This window comes from Glycine soja, chromosome 6, assembly GCF_004193775.1.
Source record: "Glycine soja cultivar W05 chromosome 6, ASM419377v2, whole genome shotgun sequence".
Lineage (NCBI taxonomy): Eukaryota > Viridiplantae > Streptophyta > Magnoliopsida > Fabales > Fabaceae > Glycine > Glycine soja.
In genome coordinates this window covers 15,347,738-15,372,454 of record NC_041007.1, presented here as the reverse complement: position 1 = coordinate 15,372,454, position 24,717 = coordinate 15,347,738, and the positions used below count along the sequence as shown (strand labels likewise).

Below are 24,717 nucleotides of genomic sequence, written 5' to 3'. Positions count from 1 at the left end.
TACAAATACGTAGCAAAAAACCAATAACAAAGCTACAAAAAGTCGGTGTTTTAATGTAAGACCACTAGTATCTTTCGGGGAGGCCATTCTATTCCAATTGAAACACATGATAAAAACCAATTCTAGTGAGCATTTTTTTCCCATCCAATCCAAGAATCGAATTTGATAATACTTTTAGTTAAAATAAATAAGACAGAAAATCGGTTATGTTGTATCTCAAGTTATGAAAATAATAAATTTAATTTTATATGTGTTTAACCTACAAAGTAAATATAAATTGTACTTTATTTTCTAATTCTATATTACTGGTGTGCATAGCACGTACGAGTTGGAAGAGAACACCAAACATGGAAGTACAACCCCACCATGGGGATCTATTTTATAAACCAGTTTATGAATGTTCTTGGTGTGGGCATGGAATCATAAATGCAGACCACAACACTTTCTCTCTCTCTCTCTCTCTCTCTCTCTCTCTCTAGGAAGCTGTTGAAGACTTGAAGTAGTAGTTAGTTGTTGACAATTTTGAAAACGAGAAGGCAGTGAACAAACTTTGAGTTCTTCTCTTCATTTGTTTTCGATAAGTGTTAATTGTTAATTTGTTAGTTTTCTTTATCAGCAAGAGAGATTGAACCCACGACCTTTCATTCCTTCCCTTCTTTCTTAACCCTTCAACCAATCTTATATCTCTTCTTCTCTTCATAGTCATAAAATTCTGTTTTGGTTATGGGCATCATGAAAAGACATTCACAACACAGCAGCAATGATCCATTTTGTGAAGCTCACAACAGAACAAGACAACAACACCAATGCATGATGATGATACAACAACCAAACAATGATGTTGTTGTTGTCCCAGAACACACATGTGCACAACAACACCAAAACCAATCTCCAAAATTGGCTTCTTCTTCTTTCACTTCCCAAAATGCTACACCTGTGCTACCTGCTTTTGTTGCCTTGCTGCTCCTTGTTACTTCAATTGCCCCAACAGCATTGTGCCACCCCTTGCAGGGCACTAACCACACTTTTAGGCCAAATCATGAGTTGCTCAAGTTGAGGAGAGTCAGAGCTCACTTGAAGAAAATCAACAAGCCTCCCGTCAAGACAATTCAGGCATCTTCATTTTATTTTTTTCTTTCTCTACAACCTATGGTGACTGATGACAGTGACACACACTGTTATTTATGTATTTATTCTTTTCTGTTTGTTTCTTGTGGTTTAGTGATGTTGGGGGTTTTGTTATTTTGTTGCAGAGTCCAGATGGTGATTTGATAGATTGTGTTTTATCTCACCAGCAACCTGCTTTTGACAATCCTAAGCTTAGAGGCCACAAAATATTGGTAATTTCAGCAACTCATTCATGCCAAACCAAATGGCCTTGCCTTTTAATTTTGTTTGAGTTAGGTAGGAATATTGCAAGCAATTTTTTTTTTTTTTTGAATATTTAACGCATTGGAACTTGAATTCAAGACTACTTTAATTTAGGCATTGGATTTTACAGGATCCCCCAGAGAGGCCAAAGGGAAACCACACCAATGGTGAAGCTGAAAGGGTAATTGAGAGCTTTCAGCTGTGGAGTGATTCTGGTGAAGCATGCCCAGAAGGAACTGTTCCAATCAGAAGAACTACAGAGGAGGATATTCTCAGAGCAAGCTCTATCCAAAGATTTGGAAGAAAACCAAGACCTGTACGGAGAGACTCTACTGGCAGTGGTCATGAGGTTTGTGATTTGACAAAAAAAAAATTGACATTTCCTTTTACAGACCAATTTTAGATATAGATTTTTAGGTGTTATCTGTATTTTAATCAAAATTAGAGTTTTACTTTGATAATTTACATAATAGAAATTTGTATTAAAGATTATATGAATTATTGAAGTGAAATTTCAAATCTAACTCCATAGAAAAAGAAACATAAAAGAATTTGTACCTGGGTTTTTTTTCCTTGCATTTACTTTCAAAGGAATCTTTTTTTTCTTTTTTCTCTTCATGTGATTTTTTTTCCATATCTTATTTGATAGTGCTTTGATTCATCTGATAGGTTTCTTTCATTTCCCGCTATTTTCCACCTCATAAAGAAAAAAGAGAGACACTGCTTTTCCGTATTTATCTACAGTTTCAACATGAGTTCCAAAAACAGCAGGAACAGACAGTGAATGGACACCACTAGTAAAAGTTTGCCTCTTGTTTGCACCGAAAAGTAAAATCAAAATCATGACATTATAGATGAGGAGTCTCTCCTTTGTATCTATGTTCCTTAGTTGATATCAAAACATTTACAATTCTCCAGCAAAATAAAATAAAATAAACAAATTAATTGCCCTATGTTTTTTGCATATTGAATTGAAGAATTTCTGTATTTATTTATTGACAAATTGACATGCACCTTAATGTTATTGCAGCATGCAGTTGTTTTTGTAAATGGGGATCAATACTATGGAGCAAAAGCTAGCATAAACGTGTGGGCACCCCGTGTAACTGATGAATTTGAATTCAGCTTGTCACAAATGTGGGTTATTGCTGGCTCCTTTGGTAAAGATCTCAACACCATAGAAGCTGGTTGGCAGGCATGTCCCTACTTTCTTAATTATCCCACTATATATGCAAATATCTCACTTCATAGTTATCTCATTTATAAATTTTCAATCTTTTTTTTTTATCGACAAATATTAATTGTTAGTATTATAAATTTTTTTATTAGCAGGGAGATCTGAACCTTCGATTTCTTCCTTTCACCATAAGACTAACTTTATATCTCCTATATATATAGATAGTAGTAACACTTATGGCAAATGCATTTCTTCTTTCTTATTTCCTATAACTTTATGGCTAATAAGTATCCAATGTTCTTTTATTTTCCTTCAGGTAAGTCCACAGCTATATGGAGACAACTATCCAAGGTTCTTCACTTATTGGACTGTAAGTATTACACATTTTCTTACATGCCTCTTTTTTAATTCTCTCATGCATCTGACTGATATATATGTTGTTTAACAGACTGATGCATATCAAACAACTGGGTGCTACAACTTACTCTGTTCAGGCTTTATTCAAACCAACAATAGGATAGCAATAGGTGCTGCAATTTCCCCAAGATCCGCTTTCAACAGAAGACAATTTGATATTGGCCTAATGATTTGGAAGGTGAGTGTTATTATTTTTTAACAAACCATCAATTTTGTCCTTAAACTTGGATATTAAAAAATTTACAATAAATCACACACTATTCAACCAACCCAATTAGATTATCTTAATAATTTCATCCTCTAATTATTATTCTCTTTCTTAAAAAGTCTCTAGAATAATAAATTTATTTAAATAATTTCTAAAATGTTAAATATTTATCCCATATTAAAATTCAAAGATCAATTTGAAGAGTTTTATACTTGAAAGAGTACCTAGTGTGATTTTTAATACTTTCAATATTACTAAAGTGATTGATTTTACTTTTTAAGGGGCTATCTAACAGAGATATTAATACTTCAATAATGAAATTGACTATTTACTCTATTATTTTTCTCTATTCAATTCAACAACAATTAAGGACAAAAGAAACCGGCATCACTTTTCTTTGCTTAACTCACAAGTCACAAGGTTTAATTAATTTATGGTTTGAAAGTTTGTTTTTTTTTTTAAAGTTGAGCTTTCTGTTAGGAACTAAAGTATGGTCAAACAATAATTTAATTGGTTTGCTTTTTCTTATTCTCCTTTATGAGTTTTTTCTACATATCACTGTTATTGCTGTTTAAAATGGAAGATTCCGTTAGTTACCTTCATGGGGTCTACTTTATGTATGTCTTTTCCTTTCCTTTTATAAAGCTATAGTTTCACGCCTAATTTGCTTTTGTTCCAGTCTTACCGAGAACCAAAAGCTACACTTGACCCTTTTGACCATGATGTTTCTTTTTCTCGTTTCTACTTTTATCTAATAAACTAGAAGTTTTAACGTGTGACTATTAGTAACCAGCACTTCAATTTCTTGTTACTATTTAATTAAATTGGATTGATTTTGAAGAAAAAAATTATTTGATGTAATCATTTTGGTTTTATTAATTTATTATTTGTTAAATTTAATTTAAATTTTTAATTCGATTTGATCTAATATAATTTAAAGTGGTTTGAATTAAATTAATTTTTAATTTTAATCTTTATTTTTTTTTATTTTTTTTGGAAATACTAACTAAAAAGGTAAGATGTATAATAATATAATAACAAATAATTTCAAATATCAAATAGTTTATTTATGTCATTATATAATTAATAATAAAATATTTATGAACTCAAATAATTAGTAAAAATATCTTTAATTAAGTATATTTTTCATAAATACATATAAGTTATACAATAATTTTATAAATATATATAAAAAATATAAATATAAATAAGTGATATTATAAATTTATGAATATATATATATATATATATATATATAAAAGTTGAATTTGGATTGATCAAATTTAATTTGAAAAGTTTCATTTTTTTAATTTTTTATCCGTTTGATTTTCAGTTTATTTTTTTGATTTTTTTTAATTCACATTAGATTTGATGGGTTTATGAACAATTCTAATCGTGGTGGCTACTCCACGTAGCGTGGGTATTCGTGAATGTGTCCCTCTTAGGGAAACACAAATGGTTGCTTAAAGCTAAAGTCGTGTATAACTAGGACGAATATGTTCTGTAGTTGAATGATAAAGACATATATGAGTGTGTAATACTGGGAAAAAAAATATCAATAACATTTTTTAATTCTGAAATAAGTTTATTCGGGCATATTTGTCCTAATTAGACTTTCGTATCTTAACATCTTTCATATTCTGAAATATATGAAAGTGTTGTTTTTTTTAAAATGTAATTTTCGTGAATCTATTTTTTTAAATTTGTAATTTTAATTCTTTTATTTTTTAATTGAAACATTTCATCTCTTACTTTTAAAAAATTTATAATTTTAGTTTTCTATTTTCTAATTGAGACATTTTATCTTATATTTTTTTAAAAATCAATAATTTTAATTCTTGTAATCACTCAATTAAAAAATAAGAAAACTAAAATTGTATATTTAGAAAAATTAGGAGACAAAAATTACATTTTAACCTTTTTTTACTCAAAAAATATATATGAAAGTGTTAAGATAAATATAGTTGGCTTAAAATAATTATTAGTACTCCTAAACTATTATAGATGAAAAAATGGAAATTTAACGACGTATTTACTTTGAAAAAATGTTATGTTTTCAATTCATTTCTTATATTTGGTTTTAATTAAAAAAAATTACATTTTTATTTTGTTTTTTTAAAAGATTTATATAAGAAATAATGGAAATTGGTTGGGGGTGGAGTTTAGGAGTTTCAATTGCCTCCATGGGAGTTGGTTTCTTAAGATTCTAGATTTTATGTCTGATATATAAGATTCTAGTTTTTCTTTTATATATTAGGTATTTTGAAAAAAAAACCCTTAAATTTTATAATTTACACAAAAAATAATGCTTAATTATATGTATCTATATGTCAGAAGGGACTATGATGTTCTCAGATTACTTAATAATTTGTTCTTTTTTTTCCTTGTACCAATATATATATATATATATATTAAAGCATGACAACTCATTCATGAAAATTAGACACAATTATATTATCTGTATCCCATTTCCTTTCAAAGATCCCCATATACTAAATATGTTGAAATTCTTTGTGTATAGGATCCAAAGCATGGGCACTGGTGGCTGGAATTCGGGTCAGGACTACTAGTAGGGTATTGGCCAGCAAACATGTTCAGTCACTTGAGGAACCATGCAAGCATGGTGCAATTTGGAGGAGAAATTGTGAACACTCGTTCAAGGGGTTACCACACTGGCACCCAAATGGGGAGTGGCAATTTTGCTGAAGAAGGGTTTAGAAAAGCAGCATATTTTAGAAACTTACAAGTGGTTGATTGGGACAATAGCTTGCTTCCTCTTAGAAATATTCACCAGTTGGCTGATCATTCCAATTGCTATAACATAAGGCAGGGAACCAACAGTGTTTGGGGCACTTACTTTTACTATGGAGGGCCTGGAAGGAATGTGAGATGCCCATGAAGAAAATATAGCACCCCAATAGAGATTATAGAGGTTTTTCCCTATTACATGAATGTCCACTTTGTTCCATTTTTTTGTTGTTGTTGAATTATTAATTTGGTTCTTATATTTGTCTGTATTTATTGTTTTGGTTCTATACGTAAAAATTGTAACTTTTTAGTCTTTAGATGAGTAAATTTAATGTAGGAAAAAATTTATTTTTGGTTCCTGTATTTTTTGTTAAACTTTGTTTTGACTCTGAACTTTTAAATTGATGAATTTAGTTTTCTAACTTAAAAAAAAAATATGTAAATTTAGTTTCTCTTCCAATTTTGTGACAGCTAAAAACTGTTTCTAAATGTTAAGTTTAACAAAAAAAGGGACTAATTAAGTTCATATGTTTTTAAAAGTTAAAAAAATTAAATTCATCCATTTGAAAATATAAATTAAAATTAATTTTAAGCAAAAATATAAGAACTAAGAACACATTATTTTCCTTTAATGTATTTTTATTTCTGCCACTAATTATCTTTTAACTTTGTTAACTGTGGCATTTCTGTTTTCCCTTTGTAACAAAAAAAAAAAAAAAACTATGACATTATAGTGTAAAAATTCAACAAATTTTCTTAAAGTTTTAAATGATCAGAAAATTTATAGTAGTCTTTATAATACAGTTAGTAATGATGTTAATAGTAAGATCAAAGTGCATTAAATTTACTCTTTAGACATTAGTAAAACTTATAATTTTTCCGTAGAAAATCAAAACAATAAGGTAAACAAGTAAGTATAGAGAATAAACTAATGCAGTAATTAAACTCTCTTATTTTAACTTTAGGGGTTTTACTTTCTTTACAAGCTCCACGTGCTTTGCTAATATAAAATATTTTTTTCCATAAATAATACTTTAATTTTTACTATGACAAATTAGAGAGTTTACTTTGACTTTAGGACGATGTAAATCTAAGAGGGGGTGCAGTGTCTCTTACTGTTCCTATTCCTATCCCCTGTGGAATTCAAAACATATTCTGCATAGAGTACTATACTTTGATTTTCGGGATGATGTAACTCTACGAGGGGGGGTGCAGAATCTCTTTCCCTTGTGAAAATCGAAAAGATTTTAATTAAACATTGTAAATTCGTAAAAATGTAAGTTGACTTTGACCAATAAGCCTGGCATGCATATTGCCTCGCATTGGTGCATGATGAATTTTCCATTCTTATTAAACAAAACCCAATGCGAACTACTGCTTATTTTGCTGCCATTATCCATCATTTGTGGCTTTGCATGTGGGGGGAACATGAACAAGCAAGCATGGTAGTATTAAACAAATCTTCAAGACTTGCAACTGAAGCTTCTATTCTTTGTTACAAGAATTTCAACCCTAAAAAAGAAAAACCAAATTAAAAGAATAATTTAACGGGCCGGCTAGGATAATCATTGAAGTTTTGGTAGAGAACAACGTTGGTAGTTCTTCTTGGTACACATGGATGTTAGATTTGATGTCCAATTGTCCACAGTCCACCCTCTTTGTGTCCCGGTATATCTTCTTAAAATAGAAAACTTAAAATTCTAATTTAGGAAATACAATCGTCAGAATAATAAAGAATTTGTCTTATTTTGAATATGGGCTTACTGATAGTCTAAGCATTTAATAATTTAACATTAAACTCTCAAGGGATATGATAAAATTAAAATGTATAATTTTTAGTTTGAATTACTTGAACTCGTGATAATTTTTACATCAATTATGCATATAATAATTTATGTAAATATGATGTTTTTTAACATTAAGTATATATATAATTGATGCAAAAAAATATATGTAAATTTAAATATTTAAATCTTGCTCTAAACTTAAAAATGACATTTTAATTTTATAAAAATGAAAAATATATTAAAAATTTTGCAAGGATAAATTTCAGATTTTTTTATATTTATGAGAATAAAGAATATATTTTAATCTATTTTTTATTGACTAATATTAATTATTAATTTTTGTTAATAAAAAAATTTGAATTTAGGATCTCTCTCTTCTCTTTCAATTCTTTTGCCATCAAGTTATTTATAATAGTTATTTTAAAACTCAACAAATTTATCATGTAAAAACAATTCTAATTGATTTACTCTGATAATCCTTTTACATTGTCATAAAAATTCATCCCTGTTTTAAGAGTAAAGTCAGTTTTAACTTATATAACCAGCTAAAGCATTCTCAATAGTTTAATTTATTTTCTGCGTGGTTAGGCCAATCAAGTGAAATTAATATTAAAAAGAATACCATGATCCTTTCTTTATTCATAGTTGATCATCAGAAAATTCCTTAACAATTAACAAATCAACCTAGGATGACCACTGATTTTTATACTATTGAGTTAGATCTTTAATTTAAGATGTCCACAATAGTTTGCCCCAACAGAATATGAAAAATTCAATCATCACATATATCCTTGATGTCTTCTATATATTCCTTGGCCTCATTGTAGTCCCTTAAAACTAAATTCCGCTGTTATAGAATGAAAATTCATGAGATAAACTTAGTTCAATTATATTTATTGTAGAGCTTGAGTCTCAAATATGTAGTTCATTGCATTTCTCAATTTACCACCCAAGAAAGGTTATAGGCATTGAACCAATTGTGGTTTATAGATATCGTATCCTCCTGAAAGAGGTAGACACCATCAAATGATTAGATCATATCAAATATCATGGACAAAATCATCTGATGATAAAGCTGATGTAGACAGAAATCTATTTGTTCTGAAAATAAATGTTTTCAAAAGCTACATCAGTTTCTATCCGAATAGTTTTATTGTTATGCTTATAGACTCTAGCGTGTGCAGTTCACCTTATTTTTGGAGAAATAGTCACTTATTTTGTCAGTTTCCTAAAAAAAATTGCAAACAACCATTTCAAATAATTGTTTCTGAACATAAACCTAATCCAATCAATCAACTAACCATGAATTTTTTAGGCTCAGTGGGAAGTTTTCACTATATGTCAATGATCCTAATAGAGAATTCATGGAAACCACATCTTTTCATCACTAGTTCCCATGGGTTTTCTAGCTTCCTTGAGAACATTAGATTTATCAGAGATGCAATAAATCAAACATATGTTCCATTTGGAACACAGCAAAATATAAACAGCAAGGGAAGGCTCTTGTAGTCTGCACAATCTAAGAAGCTAATAGTGTCAATACAATTTTCTGGGGCCAAACCAAGTGGAAATGTAAGTATTACACGGTCATTACTTATTTGGTATATCAAAATGTTCCTTGTTGGCTTGTTTAAAGGGACTGCAGGACAGACTTCCAAAATCAAGCAGAAATATAACAGCAATTCAGATAGTGAACCAGAACATACCAAATTATGAAATTGATGATACCATCCACTGGGAACAAATATAATTTCACCTGCATCTTCTGTGCATTCTAACCAGATAGCCAGCACACACATACAAACCAACTGAAGGCTGAAGCAGAAAAGTCTAATCGAAAACAATAAGATTGATGAAAAAATGGAAACTAGAAATTTACCTTCCTAAAACCAGGAAACTTTGAGTTAGATACTTCATCAAAGATATTGTATACACAATTTTTCATATTCCTGAATCAAAGTTGCCAAGAACTTAGTTTTGACAACTAAGCAAAAAGACAACACATCAAAGCAATCCAAACCCACCTTCCAAGAAAAACCAACAAAAAAAAGAAGCAACAATGATTCCTTTTATGCAGAGCGAACCCAAACAAAGAAAGAATGTGAGAGGAATAAGGGAATGTCATCTTCTAAGAATAAGAAGTTTGGCAAAGATGGGGGGTAAATAGTAAATCATAGCTGATAGGTAATTTGGAAAAAGACTAAGTATTGATGGATCCAAATAGATTTTTTTATCCGTGCCCAAATTCTTATTTGGAAAAGATGCCATTTATTTCTATTTGGTAATGCATTCATGCCTGTCAAATACAAGATGACACTGGGAAGGATCTAGAAAAAGCCATCAATTCTTTCCACAGACATTTGCTTACTAGCTATAGGACCTAAAAACATCAGCATGAAGAGGAGTCCAAGATCCTGCCAGAATAATTGAAAGAAAGACGTTACTGGTGGGTTTTTCATCTCTCTGTAAAGGGAAGTACAGAATAATCTGATATGCATTGCTCTACTAGAAGAATTTATGAAACCTATAATCACACCTTTCACCCCCATGAAAACAAATTGATAGTCAGAGCAACATATTTCCTCATTTGGTTGGTGTGCGTCAGAAGAATCCCTGAAGTTGTCAAGATACAGGGTTGAGCCAGTCATCAGAAGAGAACATTGGAGTGACGTATGCTACATATTCAGGGTACTCCTGCCAGAGTGAGTAAAGAGAAAATCACTAAGCAAAATCATCATCCTTATGACAGCTCTCGCATAAGAAGAAGATTCTCAATGCATAAGAACCAAACATCCTAGTCATTTATTAAATTCCATTTGCTCTTGCTGCTGGTGAGCATATTTATCTAAATAAGCCACATGCTCACAAAGTGATTACACAATACAAAAGGAGCTATCCCTAGCAAAATGAACACCTAAAAATTATATTTACAATTGGGTTTCAGGTAAAGCAACAATACCAATGGAAAATAACTTAAAAAGCCTTGATTAAGAACCAAATGTGAATGGGAATGTTAAGTGGTCAACTTTTGTTATCCACAAAGCACAACCAGCCCTGCTTCCCAAGTCCAAGCATCATTCAGATTGACAATATGAACCATGACACTTTTGAAAAGAAGAGATAATGTAAAAGTAAAAAACTTAACTTTTACAGTAAGTTTGGTACCTCCTTAAAAAATTGAATTGGATCCTTGCATTCAGGCATCGGAAGTCAGACCCATCAGATGAAGATCAGATGGTTCACATTTCAGATATATATTTTAAGTTAGATTTTTTTAGATAAAATATGAGTCTTTCATCCTACAATTCTGATTAGCTAAAATGCGAGAATGCAGGGAAAATGAGTTAAAAAAAAAGGACGGGTGGTTTTCCATCTCTAAATTTGTGGCGGGACACCAAATTGACCCATCAAAGATTACAAAACTCAGGAAAGATAGGATAAATATGAGGAACATTAATCAATAGAGAAGTGACAAAAAGCTAAAAGACACACATTTACAAAATGCCAATCCTTCTAATACGGTATAGGCACAGAGGCAGCATTACTTGAACGATTACCATCATTACACAGAAGGCAACGTGCTACAAAATCTGAGACCAACATCTCCTCTCTTTTCTGATCAGTGAATTCTCTGGTGTCACAATCAGCAACCTTCCTCCTGCAAAAAAAATTAATCAGCATTCAATCATTTTCCTTTATAATCATATTAAACTTTGAACACAAATAATCACTATCCAACAATAGAAATTAGACATTCCAAAATGAAGAGTAGTACTAGTATGTAAAAATTAAAACATTACAACTAATGAATGTCCTTAAATTAAACATTATACCCGTATTGTATGGATGGATATATAAACCTGAACTTTAGAAGCACCAAAATGAGTGGAGAAAAATTGAAAGTTGCGTTGGGAATTATGTGTGACCCAATCAGTAGAAGCCCTCCAATGAAGAGGGTCCATTAGGCCCATTAGGCCAGTGAGCACCACAGGCTGGTTCTTCTCCATATATCTCTCCACAAATTCACTGTAACTCAGTTCCTTCCCAATCAACTCTCTATTTCACCCCTTATGTTGATGGGACCCATACTCCTCTCACACTTCACAACCTGCTTCTGCCCCAAGAGAACCACGAAGAAAGAAGAAGAAGAAGAAGGAGAGAACTTCAAGATCTTGCATAAAACTGGGCCTCGTTTCTGTCACTGGGCTTTAACCAGAACTATGATTGCTAACTCTGGCTGAGTGCAGGGGCATTGCTTTGTGCACCCAGCAAACACAACGAAATTCCATTTTTACCCTTCCGTAAAGCTGATTCTATGTTAGAAGCCTCTGGCTACTCTCGATACCCTTACTCCGGAATAGTCACACTTCCCAGTCTCTCAGCGAGTTCGAAGGCGATTGAGGAGCTTTTTAATCAATATCCGCTATTCTGCATCTGATCTTTCCATAAGCCCTCCTAATCCCTAAAATTGGCCTTCTTGTAGGGATTTTGTCACTTTTGTCCCCTTTGGTGTGCCCCGCCCGCGTGGAGCTCTTGCATTGCTCCAGGTATAACCAGGACTAGTTTGCTTTCAAGTCGTCGAAAGATTGAGAAAGCAGCTAATTTATGGAAGAACAAAAATGGAATTTTACTGTATTTGGCTAGGTGTACCAGCAATTGGACTGGGTGCACAAAGAAATTCCCTGGGTGCAGCTATCAGGATTCGGCTAATGATTTGGGCTGCATCAAACCAAATAATGAGAGGCTTTAGAGTGTTGCTAGGTGCACTCAGCATTATTGCTGGTGCACCCAGCATTCTAAAAAAATGACAAAATTACCCTTGTTTGGTTTTCCTCTTCCGGATCAACTTGATCCGTAAGAGGAAAAATAAAAATTTTGTTAATTATACAAGATATTTATTTCATTAATTATAATATAATTAAATATATTTATTTATTTTATTAATTATAATATATTTATAAATATTGATTTATTATAAATAATTCATGTTAATCAATCATAATCATAATTCATGTTAATCAATCAATCATAATCATAATTCATGCTAATCAATCATAATTCCCTAAAAGAGGATATAAATAATTTCAGAGTTAGCAATTTTCAGAATCAATCAATCATGCTAATCAATCAATCATAATCATAATTCATGTTAATCAATCAATTATGCTAATCAATCATAATTCCCTAAAAGAGGATATAAATAATTTCAGAGTTAGCAATTTCCAAAACTGCATTATGATTGCTAACTCTGAAATTATTTATATCCTCTTTTAGGAAATTATGATTGATTAACATGAATTATGATTATGATTGATTAACATTAATTATTTATAATAAATTAATATTTATAAATATATTATAATTAATAAAATAAAAAAATATATTTAATTATATTATAATTAATGAAATAAATATCTTTAAATATCTTGTATAATTAACAAAAATTTTATTTTTCCTCGTACAGATCAAGTTGATCCGAAAGAGGAAAACCAAACAAGGGCAATTTCATCATTTTCTTAGAATGCTGGGTGCACCAGCAATAATGCTGGGTGCACCTAGCAACACTCGAGGCTTTAAGTAACATCCCACGGCCCACACTTAGGCTGCTTGGAAGTTCATTCCCAGCCGAGTTCTGTTATTCTCCCACTCCTTATTCATTAAGTTCACACCCTTATTCATGTTGACAAAATTATTGACACAAACGAACTTTTATAGGCTTAAATATGTGTTTAGTCTCTCAAATTTAGATAATTATCTTTTTAATCCTTAAAAAAAAATTGTTCATATTAGTCCATCAAAATTTAAAAAAAAAACTATTTTTTAGTCTCTCTTTTTCATTGTATTAAGGGTGTCATAGTTTGTGCTGATTTTTAATGTTAGAATTTATTTTTGAATTTAATCTTTAAAAAAAGTTTATATAAAACTTAATTTTATCTTTTGATAAATTTATGGAGTTAACGTAGTTCAATATGTTTAATATTCTTTAAAAAAAAATACTAGTACTTCCTCCGTTTTTTTTATGTGTTTTAAGATTTGTATGTAGAAACAAAGAAATGCGATCATTTTTTTAAAATAGGTGCAAAGTTTTCTATTTTATCCTTATTTTCATTTCTATCGTTTCACAGTAAATATATGTACAAATTAATTAAAGATTAGATAAAAAATAAAAGTATAATTGATAAAAAGAGTAATTAATATAATATTAAACTTAGAAAATGATAAATAAATATAAATAAAAATTTACTAAAAATTGAAAATTTAAAAGGAATGAAAATAGTAATACATTCTCTCATTTTTTGAGGAGGGTCACTATAACAGTGATGTCAACACGAAGTGTCCATTAATTTTTTTTTTTTGGTAAATAACTACTTTTGTTCCTTAATGTGTAATTGGTTGACAAATGCACCCCTGAAAGATGAAAATACAAAATTTAATTTTTGAAAGTGTAAAAAGTGCGATAAATATATCATGCCGTTAACTTTCATCCATCACCGTTAATATTTGTCATAATATTTTCATTCACCAACGTGGATTGCCAGCATAAGGGCATGTTTGTCATAATATTTTTTTTTTACTTTTCATCTTTTCACTATGATGCATTCCTGGAAGATGACAATACAAAATTCAGTCCCCGAAAGTATAAAAGTGCGACAAATATATCTGAGTGTTAATAATAGATTGTGACTTATTATTATTATTATTATTATGTGTTTATAATTTAATACTCATATTTGTTTAGCACTTATGTAATATTTTTTTTAAATTACCTTTTAATATATATATTATTTTGATTTCCTTGTCAAACCTTAATCTTTACCGTTAAAAAAAACTTTATCTTATATCCTATAATTTTATCAAATTTCTACTAAATTTTTCATTTTTAATCTTTAAAATTATTCCATATCCTAATTTCAACTTAATTAACCTTATATTTATATTGAAAATAATATGTCAAGAGTTTTGAGTAAAAAAAACACAATCGGTTACGAGACCAAATTTATTTATTTTAGAAAAAAAATTTAATCAACTATTTTTTTTATAAAAAAAGTCTCACAAAATTTAAACTAGATAAAACTAAAGTGGAGTTTTTTTAAAAAAAAAGTCTCACAAAATTTAATGAATTGAGTTATCATTTTAAAAAATAAAAGTATTTTATTTCTTGAAATTTTTTGTTTTTTCAATTAATTATTAATCTTTATTATGTGTTCTTCCATGATATGTCAAATAGAATGTAAGGTCGTTGCAGCCTCTAAATCAGCGAGAGATACAACTCTACATTTCGCAAGTAATAAACCTCTGTACTAGTTTTCTTTTTTAAGTTAACCTCTGTATTTGTTTGAGCATTATTGTATTTTTTATTTAAATTTATTTGGGTTCTTTATTTGTTAGTAACTATTTTTTTCATTTCATTTATATTATGTATAATAAGTGTTATCTTGAGTGGAAACACATCAGGTTTATCCATGGGATTTTATTGATTAAGGAAAAAGACTTATAATTTCACTTTAGTTCTATCTAGTTTAAATTTTTTGAAACTTTTTTTAAAAAAATAGTTGATTACATTATTTTTTAAAAATAAATAAATAAATAAATTTGGTCATGCAGCTCGTTGTATTTTCTCTACTCAAAACACTTGACATATTAATTTTAATATAAATATTAGAGTACTTAAGTTAGAATTGAGATATAGAATAATTTTAAAGATTAAAAGTGAGAAATTTAGTAGAAATTTGATAAAATTATAAAATATAAGATAAAGTTTCTTTAATAGTAAAGATTAAGGTTTGACGAGGAAATCAAAATAATAATAATATATATATTAAAAGACAATTCAAAATATATTGCATAAGTACTAAACGAATAACAATAAATTATAAACACATAATAATAATAATAATAATAATAATAATAATAATAATAATAATAATCTATTATTAACGTTCGGATATATTTGTCATACTTTTTATATTTTCAGGAACTAAATTTTGTATTTTTATTTTTCAGGGACGCATTGTCAGCAAAGTCAGAAGACGAAAAGTAAAAAAAAAATATTATGACAAATATGCCCCTATGCTGGCAATCCACCTTGACAATTATTTCAGTGACAAATTTGTTCTTCTGTGTCACGTAGACGACTTTATTAATGTTGATGGACAGAAGTTAATGACAAGATATATTTGTCGCACTTTTTACACTTTCAGGGACTAAATTTTGTATTTTCATCTTTCAGGGGCGCATTTGTCAGCGAATTACACATTGATGGACAAAAGTGGCTATTTATCAATTTTTTTATGTGTAATTTTTAATAAAAAAAACCTAACTTGCCACCTTTTATAAGATATCCTGTCTTAACCAAAAATCTTGCTTAAAAAATCAAAATTTGTTCTTCCTACTACCCTCTTTCTTATCACAAAAAAGAACTACAATTTTTTTAACTTAGTTGTTATTTAACATGTTCATTTTCTTCTAAATTTATAATTCTTAATAAAATTTAATGAATAATAAAAATATATAACAAAGTCCGTTTGGAACTCAATAAAGAAAAAAGAAAGTGCATTGTTATTTTTTTTATCTTAACTAGATTAGTACCCGTGCGGAAGCACGGGTAAATTGTAAAATTTGATGTGTATATACATTTAGTTATACTGTTGTATAATTTAGTAAATGAGAATTAAAATTAATATAAGATTATCAAAAAATGTTAAAACTAAAATCTCTAAAATGTAAAACAAAGATACAAACATTACACATGTTATTAAATATTTATGACCAAGTTGAAAACCAACTCTAATCATACATAACACAACTTATCATTCAAAGTTGTAAAAACTCTAAAAATAAAACATAAGTCATCCTTGAAAAGAAATAAATGAAAACTAAATATAATAAGATTGGAATACACAATATATTTTATATAATAAACTGTTTGTTTACAAAATGATAAGTCATCATTGAAAATAATAATTGAATATAATAAGATTGGAATACTCATTATATTTTATATAATAAACTGTTTATTTATAAAATGATAAGTTTATAAAAAGATTGTTAACAGAAGCATTTCTAACATCATTCCTCATAAAATACACTACCAAGAGTTGTAAACAAAAATGTAAAGATATTAATATAGTATAATGTAATTAAATTATAAACATATCTATAATAAAACAAAGTTAGATGCTATATAATTTGCATTCCAACTTCCAAATTTTGTGATTATACAAAAGACCTTTATCCACAACCAATTTTTATAAACTTCCTCTTGTAAATAATATTTCATTCTCTAATCCGTTTCAAATTCAAATAAGTGAATCTGTGCGGATATACGGATAATTACAAAATTAAATGGGTAAAACTTATTTAATGAAAATCAAAATTAATATGATTGAAATATATAATATGTTTTATAAAATAATAATGTTTATTTAGTTTCGATTATATTCATAATTATTCATATTTTAATATTTTATAAACAATGAAATATATATTTATTTTATATAGATTATTATTGTTAAATATATTATTAGTATATTATTTATAAAATACTAAATTATGAAGGAAAAATCTAAAGCTATTAATATATTGAAATGCATGATAAATAAATTCGTCCTAGTAGGAGACAGTGAGGGAGTGCCACTGCATGCGGTGCTGGTAATAAAAACTACGAAAGAGACACGAAAGCATAGCAAAGTGTAAGAACAAGGTGATGCGTGGCCACTCCCAATAACCTTAATGGACACTCGGACGGACTTCATTGGAGTTGCCAATTAACATCATGCATGTCAGTCATGTCCCAAAACTCCAAACATGATCTCTTGTTTTTCTTTTTCATTTTTCCATTTATGTCCCATGCCCATAAAGCTATAAGCTAAGAGCTTATAACACTTCCCTTTAGACACTGTCAGTTTGGACTATACTAGAAGAGCATCATATACCTTTTGCACACAAACTAAAAGAATAATCATCACCACTAAGTAAAAGCTTTCACTCAACTGAACCATGGCGGATCCAACCTCATCTAACCCTGATAAGGATCAATCCTCTTCGGACTCGTGCGTTTCTCTCACTCTCTAATTTACTCTTATTATTATTTATTTTGAAAACAACTGAAGTATGCTCTTTTCTTTGAGACACGTACGGCAAAGAAATAAGAATTTTCTTTGATCTTGCAGCATGAAGTTTCTGCAGTTAATTGTAGAGTTGTAGCTGAATTGAATGGTGTTATTTGTGTCTGATTTTCTGGTTTTTACTTTTTTTTTTGTGTGTGTCAGTGTATTTTCCCAGCTGATATGTTCCTCACAAACAATCAAATTCTATTATGGTGGTGGCTGATGAGTGTTGACAGAATAATGGTTTGGAACAAGGATTACATATAGTTTGAAACGAGAAATTAGATTGTGTAAACATTCGAGAGTTGCTATGGTACCCTTAGAAATCTACTAATCTAAGGGTTTTGGTACTGGCCAATAATTGAATGAGTTGAGCACACCAAATGAGAGAGGACAGAGGAGTGGAGAAAGAGTTTCTGAATAACAAAACCAAAACCATTGAATTTTCACGGGTATCATAGAATTTCTGTAAACATAATTCTATTCATTGGAAGCATACGCAATAGCCGTATTGTTTTATATTTAAGATGTTGATATTATTCTGCTGGTGCATGATTTGGCAGTGGAGAAGCACTTTTCCATGTCATTATAGTTTTTAAGAATGCTAACTATACACATCAATAGTAAGTGTAATATATAGCTGTCAAAGTGGTGTTGATTTGGTTTAAAATTACATTTGCAAATTTTAATTGATAACCAACAGTGGTCTGATTATGCTGTTGAAAATGTATGCTTGGTTCAGGAAATGTGAAAAGAAGGATTATTCCACATCAATATTAGAACGCAAGAAGTCTCCTAACCGACTTGTTGTTGATGAAGCAATTAATGATGATAATTCCGTGGTTACTTTGCACCCTGAAACAATGGAGAAGCTTCATTTTTTCCGGGGGGACACTGTTCTGATAAAGGTACCTAGAATCTTCAAAATTTTATGCTAATGCAAATAGAATGCGATTCTAAGAATATCTTTTATTGCAGGGAAAGAAGCGAAGGGACACAATTTGTGTTGTTCTTGCTGATGAACAATGTGATGAACCAAAAATAAGGATGAACAAGGTTGTTCGGGCTAATCTTAGAGTGCGACTTGGCGATGTTGTCTCTGTCCATCAATGTCCAGATGTGAAGTACGGGAAACGAGTTCACATCCTTCCAATCGATGACACCATTGAGGGTGTAACTGGCAACTTGTTTGATGCATATTTGAAGCGTAAGTAAATTTATTTTTTAATAGCATCACTTTCCTTTCTGCCTTTCTAATGAATGTGACTTGTGTTCTGGCTTCATAGCATACTTTATGGAGTCATACCGGCCAGTGAGGAAAGGGGACTTGTTCCTTGTTCGGGGTGGGATGCGCAGTGTTGAATTCAAGGTAATAGAGACTGATCCTGGTGAATACTGTGTTGTGGCACCTGATGCTGAAATCTTCTGTGAGGGAGAGCCAATCAAGCGGGAAGATGAAGAGAGACTAAATGAAATTGGCTATGATGATGTCGGTGGTGTTAGGAAACAAATGGCTCAAATTCGTGAGCTGGTAGAACTTCCACTTAGACATCCGCAGCTCTTCAAATCAATTGGAGTTAAGCCCCCAAAAGGAATCTTGCTTTATGGACCACCTGGTTCAGGAAAGACTCTGATTGTAAGAGCAGTTGCTAATGAGACTGGTGCATTCTTTTTTTCGATTAATGGACCAGAAATCATGTCGAAGCTGGCCGGTGAGAGTGAAAGCAATCTGAGGAAGGCATTTGAAGAAGCTGAAAAGAATTCCCCTTCTATCATTTTTATTGATGAATTAGACTCGATTGCTCCAAAGAGAGAAAAGACACATGGTGAAGTGGAGAGGCGTATCGTTTCACAACTTTTGACTCTTATGGATGGCCTCAAGAGCCGATCACACGTTGTCGTTATTGGAGCCACAAATAGGCCAAATAGTATTGATCCCGCTTTGAGAAGGTTTGGAAGGTTTGATCGGGAGATTGACATTGGTGTACCAGATGAAGTTGGAAGGTTGGAGGTTCTTAGAATTCATACAAAGAACATGAAACTTTCAGACAATGTAAGATTCTATTCATTTGTCTAGCCATAAAACTGTTATCATATTATGAAGGCAATATATCTTGCACTTCCCAATTCCAATTTTATGGTGTATTTCAGGTTGATCTTGAAAAAGTTGGCAGAGATACTCATGGTTATGTTGGATCAGATCTTGCTGCTCTTTGCACAGAGGCTGCACTACAGTGTATCCGGGAGAAAATGGATGTGATTGACTTAGAGGATGAAACAATTGATGCTGAGGTGTTGAATTCCATGGCTGTGACCAATGAACACTTTCAAACTGCCTTAAGTTCTTCAAACCCATCTGCCCTGCGTGAAACGGTGAGTTTGGCTTCTTTACTCTTAACCAAGAAAATTCTGAGCTTCATTAATATTATTGGGTTTCATAAGCTTTAAGACAGAAAAGACCATAGTTTTCCAAATGAACACCTGCTTTCATTTAGCTTATCCAATGTGTTCAAAAAGCTCATGCAATCATTTCAATTACAATTGTTAACTTTTCTGAAGCAATTGTTTGCAAGAACCATAACGTGAGTTATTGCTATTGGCAGGTTGTGGAGGTTCCAAATGTTTCCTGGGATGATATTGGAGGCTTAGAGAATGTCAAGAGGGAGCTTCAGGAGGTTCAAACTTGCTTTTGATATTCTGTACAGTTTAATTTAGTTACTTTTCTTATTTGCAAACTACTGTAAGAAATCTTTTGCTGCTTGTAGACTGTTCAATACCCAGTGGAACATCCTGAGAAGTTTGAGAAATTTGGCATGTCACCTTCCAAAGGTGTTCTCTTTTATGGACCTCCTGGCTGTGGTAAAACCCTGCTTGCAAAAGCAATTGCTAATGAGTGCCAAGCCAACTTTATAAGTGTTAAGGGACCTGAGTTGCTGACAATGTGGTTTGGTGAAAGTGAGGCAAATGTTCGCGAGATATTTGACAAGGCTCGGCAGTCAGCTCCATGCGTGCTTTTCTTTGATGAACTTGACTCTATTGCAACTCAGGTATAAAACTTCATTTGCATATTCATGGTTAAAGCAATTTATTCATGACTTGTTTCTCATTGTTAATTTTATAAGAGATATGCTAGAAGCACATTCTGTATTATTGGTCCATTCTTTATAAGGTTGATACTTGTTTTAAAAGGTGGTATATGTACCAGATAACTAAATTGACTTTTTAGAAAATAAACTAAAGATAGAGAATGTGTGAAAGAGTGTGTTGCTAACATTGATTATTTCTAATTCTTTGAAAATTTCCGATCTTCAGCGAGGCAGTTCTGCAGGGGATGCTGGTGGTGCTGCAGATAGGGTGTTGAACCAACTGTTAACAGAAATGGATGGTATGACAGCTAAGAAAACAGTTTTCATCATTGGGGCAACAAACAGACCAGACATTATAGACCCTGCATTGCTCAGGCCGGGACGTCTGGATCAATTGATTTACATCCCTTTACCGGACGAAAGTTCACGTCTTCAAATCTTCAAGGCATGCTTGAGGAAGTCACCGATCTCAAAGGATGTTGACCTTGCAGCTCTTGCCCGTTTTACTCATGGATTCAGTGGTGCAGACATCACAGAAATTTGTCAACGAGCGTGCAAATATGCCATTAGGGAAGATATTGAAAAGGTATGATGGGATGCATATGTTCAAATACTATGTTGTAACTACTAAGGGTTTTGCCTTGTGTTTGCCATGGATCATAAACTCATAATTATTATAAAGTCTTGGATATTGCTCTTTAAATTTTCTTAAGTCCAAGTCATTAGATTTTCTGACCCTAAACTAAACCATCGATAACATTCATATCTTTTTTCCTTTGAGTATATTTTCTTAAAATATGTCTGCAAAAAAAAAAAAATTCAATTTCTGCGACTGCTGTAAAAAGAAAGTTTCATATGTCAAATTAACATGTATACTTTAATGTAATATTTGTAGGGTAACATTTTATTTGTTGTTGACATATATAATTTTTTTCTTAAAAAAAATGTCTCTAACTTTTAGTACAAGTTAAGAGACTCCTTTGTGTAATTTCTATATATACTTAATCCTCTGCAATAACAGGATATTGAGAAGGAGAGAAGAAAAAGAGAAAACCCTGAAGCCATGGAAGAAGATGACACTGATGAGGTCCCTGAGATAAAGCCTGCCCACTTTGAAGAGTCTATGAAGTTTGCTCGCCGGAGTGTCAGCGACGCTGACATCAGGAAATACCAGCTCTTTGCTCAGACCTTGCAACAGTCTCGGGGATTCGGATCCGAGTTTCGGTTTCCAGATCGAAACGAGAACACTGCAGCAGATGCCTCAGACCCTTTCTCATCTGTTACAGCTGAGGGAGATGATGATTTGTACAGTTAGTAGCCATGTGAGTTGAGTAATGCGGTTGTTTTGCACTTTTTCTGCCATGACTTGTAGCAAATATCATGGTAGCTTTGGTTTTGCATAGGGTCAATAATGTTTCTGTTTCATGTTAAACGAGCAGTCTATGATGCTTTTTTTGGTAAGTTAAGACTGATATATGTAACATAGTCAAACCTGTATGTTTGGGTGTAAATAATTTGACTCTTGTGATCTAATCTCAATAAAAATAAAATAAAGGAAATCATAGTAAAAGTGGAGGTTATGGACTAATAATTGGTTCTATCAATGTAGAATGTTGGATGCCAAATAATATAAATTTTATGGATGTTAGTTGGCTTTTGATGATGTTAACGTTTATTATGCCCAAAGCTCCTGTTATTTGAAAATTTATATTTTCAATCTTTACTTTGCGGATTGCTTTTACACTTTAATATCCTTGTTTGTGTGAGAAGCTAGTTGACAATCTCTGTCCCATTGTAAATAACAAAATATCAGAGGCAAATGTAATGATCAGACAAGAGGTATGAATGTGACAGTGCTAAATTCATAAAGTTGTTTCTCCCATAACCTTACAAGATATAAGGGTGACATGGCAACATTGGGACGGATTTGGCATTTGCAACTTGGTGCTGAGTCACTTGAGACTAATCTGTCAATGTCTTTTTATTCTCCATTAAGATACAAAGGTTACATTTTTTTCACTCACCTTCATTAGAGCGAGAGAAAACTTGTGTCTTTTCTTATTTTCGTCATCTTAGAGTGAGAGACACGATTCTGACGACCTTCATAGCCACCGTGATGAAGCTTTTTCATTGCATCATTTGAAGACGAAGACAAACCTGTGTCGTCTACGCCACATCGCAAGGTAAAGTAACGAATCTGGTACCCCTGTGTCGTCTACGCCACATCGCAAGGTAAAGTAACGAATCTGGTACCCCTAAAATACAACTCGCTAACAAATAAGTCCTTCAATAATAATACTTAAAAATGTTGTGCTTGAACAATACCTCTATAACTGTCAATATAGTCCACAAAATTAATTCAACCAAAACCCACAATATGGAACCAGTTGCAATATCCACCAAATAACAACTTACATTACAATTTTAACAAATCACCACCGACATACATAACAAAGAAAAAAGTGAGTATTTTATAATTTTCAGCTCTTTGTGCAACCAGTCAATCTGCACTCTAATCTCTTCTTTCCACTTCTTTACTATAGGATTCACCCAATCAAAAAAATCAAAGCTTCCAACATGCTGCACATCAAATCACAACTTCCAGACTCAGTCACTGCATAAATTTTTCATGACACAAAACAGAGCTACAACAAATAAAATCTTATGACATAAATGGAACCAACTTTTCACGAAGGGTGCCTTCCTCCTACATTTACATTCCACATAACACTCATTGCATCCACTATTGTTGGAAGACTCAAAATCACCATAGCTGCCATAACCATGCAATTTCATTTTGCTTCCAATAAACCCAAATGCTGACTCTCCAATCATTTGATATCAACCAGAAAGTTTGATACAAGCCACTAATCAACTGAAAAGAAAAAAATAATTGTTTGAGAGAAGATGTGTGCAGATTGATTCGTTAGGAAAAACAGAAAAAAGATTATATAAAGAGAAGAAGGAAGTAGCTATTGACAATCAAAATTGACAAAATAGTCCATAAAAAATTAGTTCATCTTATTCATCCATTGACGAGGTCAACATTTGTAAACATAAACTATCACATAACTAGTTAAAATGTCATATGTGTGTTCATGTTAAGGTTATGTGGTCATTTTTTCACATTCGAGGACTAAAAAATATTTTTTAATTTTTCAGAGATGAGATTGTCGGCGCTTGACACTTTCAATTTATAATGAATTTTACTTCAAAATTAATTCTAACAAAAATCATTTAAATATAAATCATATTACTTTAAAATCAATTCTAACCGAAATCAATTATGTTTATAATCAATTCTACATTATATATGTTTGGAAATGCTTTGAGAGGCGCATTTGATGTGAAAAGTCACGTCTTAAATGTTCCCAAATCCCTTCCAAACACACGCTTGAATCTGCACCACGGCGTGAACGCCATTAGCTACTGACTTGTGTAAAGCTGAGGGATGGAAAATTGGTAAACAAAATTAATGGTCAATAGAAAGAAACAAAAGCAGTACTGCAATAACCTCGTATCGTGTTTATTGGTGATTAGTTGATTTTATGTTTAACTGATATTTCTAACCAAATTAACGAACCAATTTTTATCAATAAAAAAAAACTAGTTATTTGAGCTTTGCTTATTGCTTTCCCATTTTAGTGTTACTTGATTCATACAGAATGCAACTACTTTAAAATGGAGCGGAAGATGGTTAGTTGAACAAAAGACAGTCCCTGTTGCCCTCTTTTGAAGAATTGATGGAAGCCACGTATATATAAGTTCTCCCTCAAACATGCAAGCTAGCATGCACACATATAATGTAAATATG

At 31.3% G+C, this 24,717-nt stretch overlaps 2 protein-coding genes and 1 long non-coding RNA gene across 4 annotated transcripts; 2 read left to right on the top strand and 1 right to left on the bottom strand.

The window, feature by feature from the left end:
- The first annotated feature begins 360 nt into the window (after positions 1-360).
- Positions 361-6,280, top strand: LOC114416433. Its single transcript, XM_028381292.1, has 7 exons — positions 361-1,113; positions 1,254-1,340; positions 1,502-1,720; positions 2,402-2,566; positions 2,865-2,918; positions 2,997-3,143; positions 5,695-6,280. Exons 1-7 carry the CDS (start codon positions 724-726, stop codon positions 6,070-6,072), a joined length of 1,440 nt encoding a protein of 479 aa, XP_028237093.1. The 5' UTR covers positions 361-723; the 3' UTR covers positions 6,073-6,280.
- A 2,037-nt stretch (positions 6,281-8,317) lies between these two features.
- On the bottom strand, positions 8,318-11,850 carry LOC114416432. Of its 2 annotated transcripts, none has more exons than XR_003667472.1 (4): positions 11,542-11,850; positions 10,668-11,366; positions 10,245-10,402; positions 8,318-10,122 (listed from the first exon to the last, which is right to left on the bottom strand). It is a non-coding gene; the product is annotated as an uncharacterized LOC114416432 (long non-coding RNA). The 2 variants fall into 2 exon arrangements; XR_003667471.1 differs by having other exon boundaries at positions 11,266-11,366.
- Positions 11,851-17,574: 5,724 nt separating this feature from the next.
- LOC114416429 (cell division cycle protein 48 homolog) lies at positions 17,575-22,473 on the top strand. Its single transcript, XM_028381288.1, has 9 exons — positions 17,575-17,760; positions 18,560-18,725; positions 18,796-19,024; positions 19,104-19,870; positions 19,969-20,190; positions 20,421-20,492; positions 20,583-20,864; positions 21,130-21,489; positions 21,925-22,473. Exons 1-9 carry the CDS (start codon positions 17,708-17,710, stop codon positions 22,216-22,218), a joined length of 2,445 nt encoding a protein of 814 aa, XP_028237089.1. The 5' UTR covers positions 17,575-17,707; the 3' UTR covers positions 22,219-22,473.
- The last annotated feature ends 2,244 nt before the right edge of the window (positions 22,474-24,717 follow it).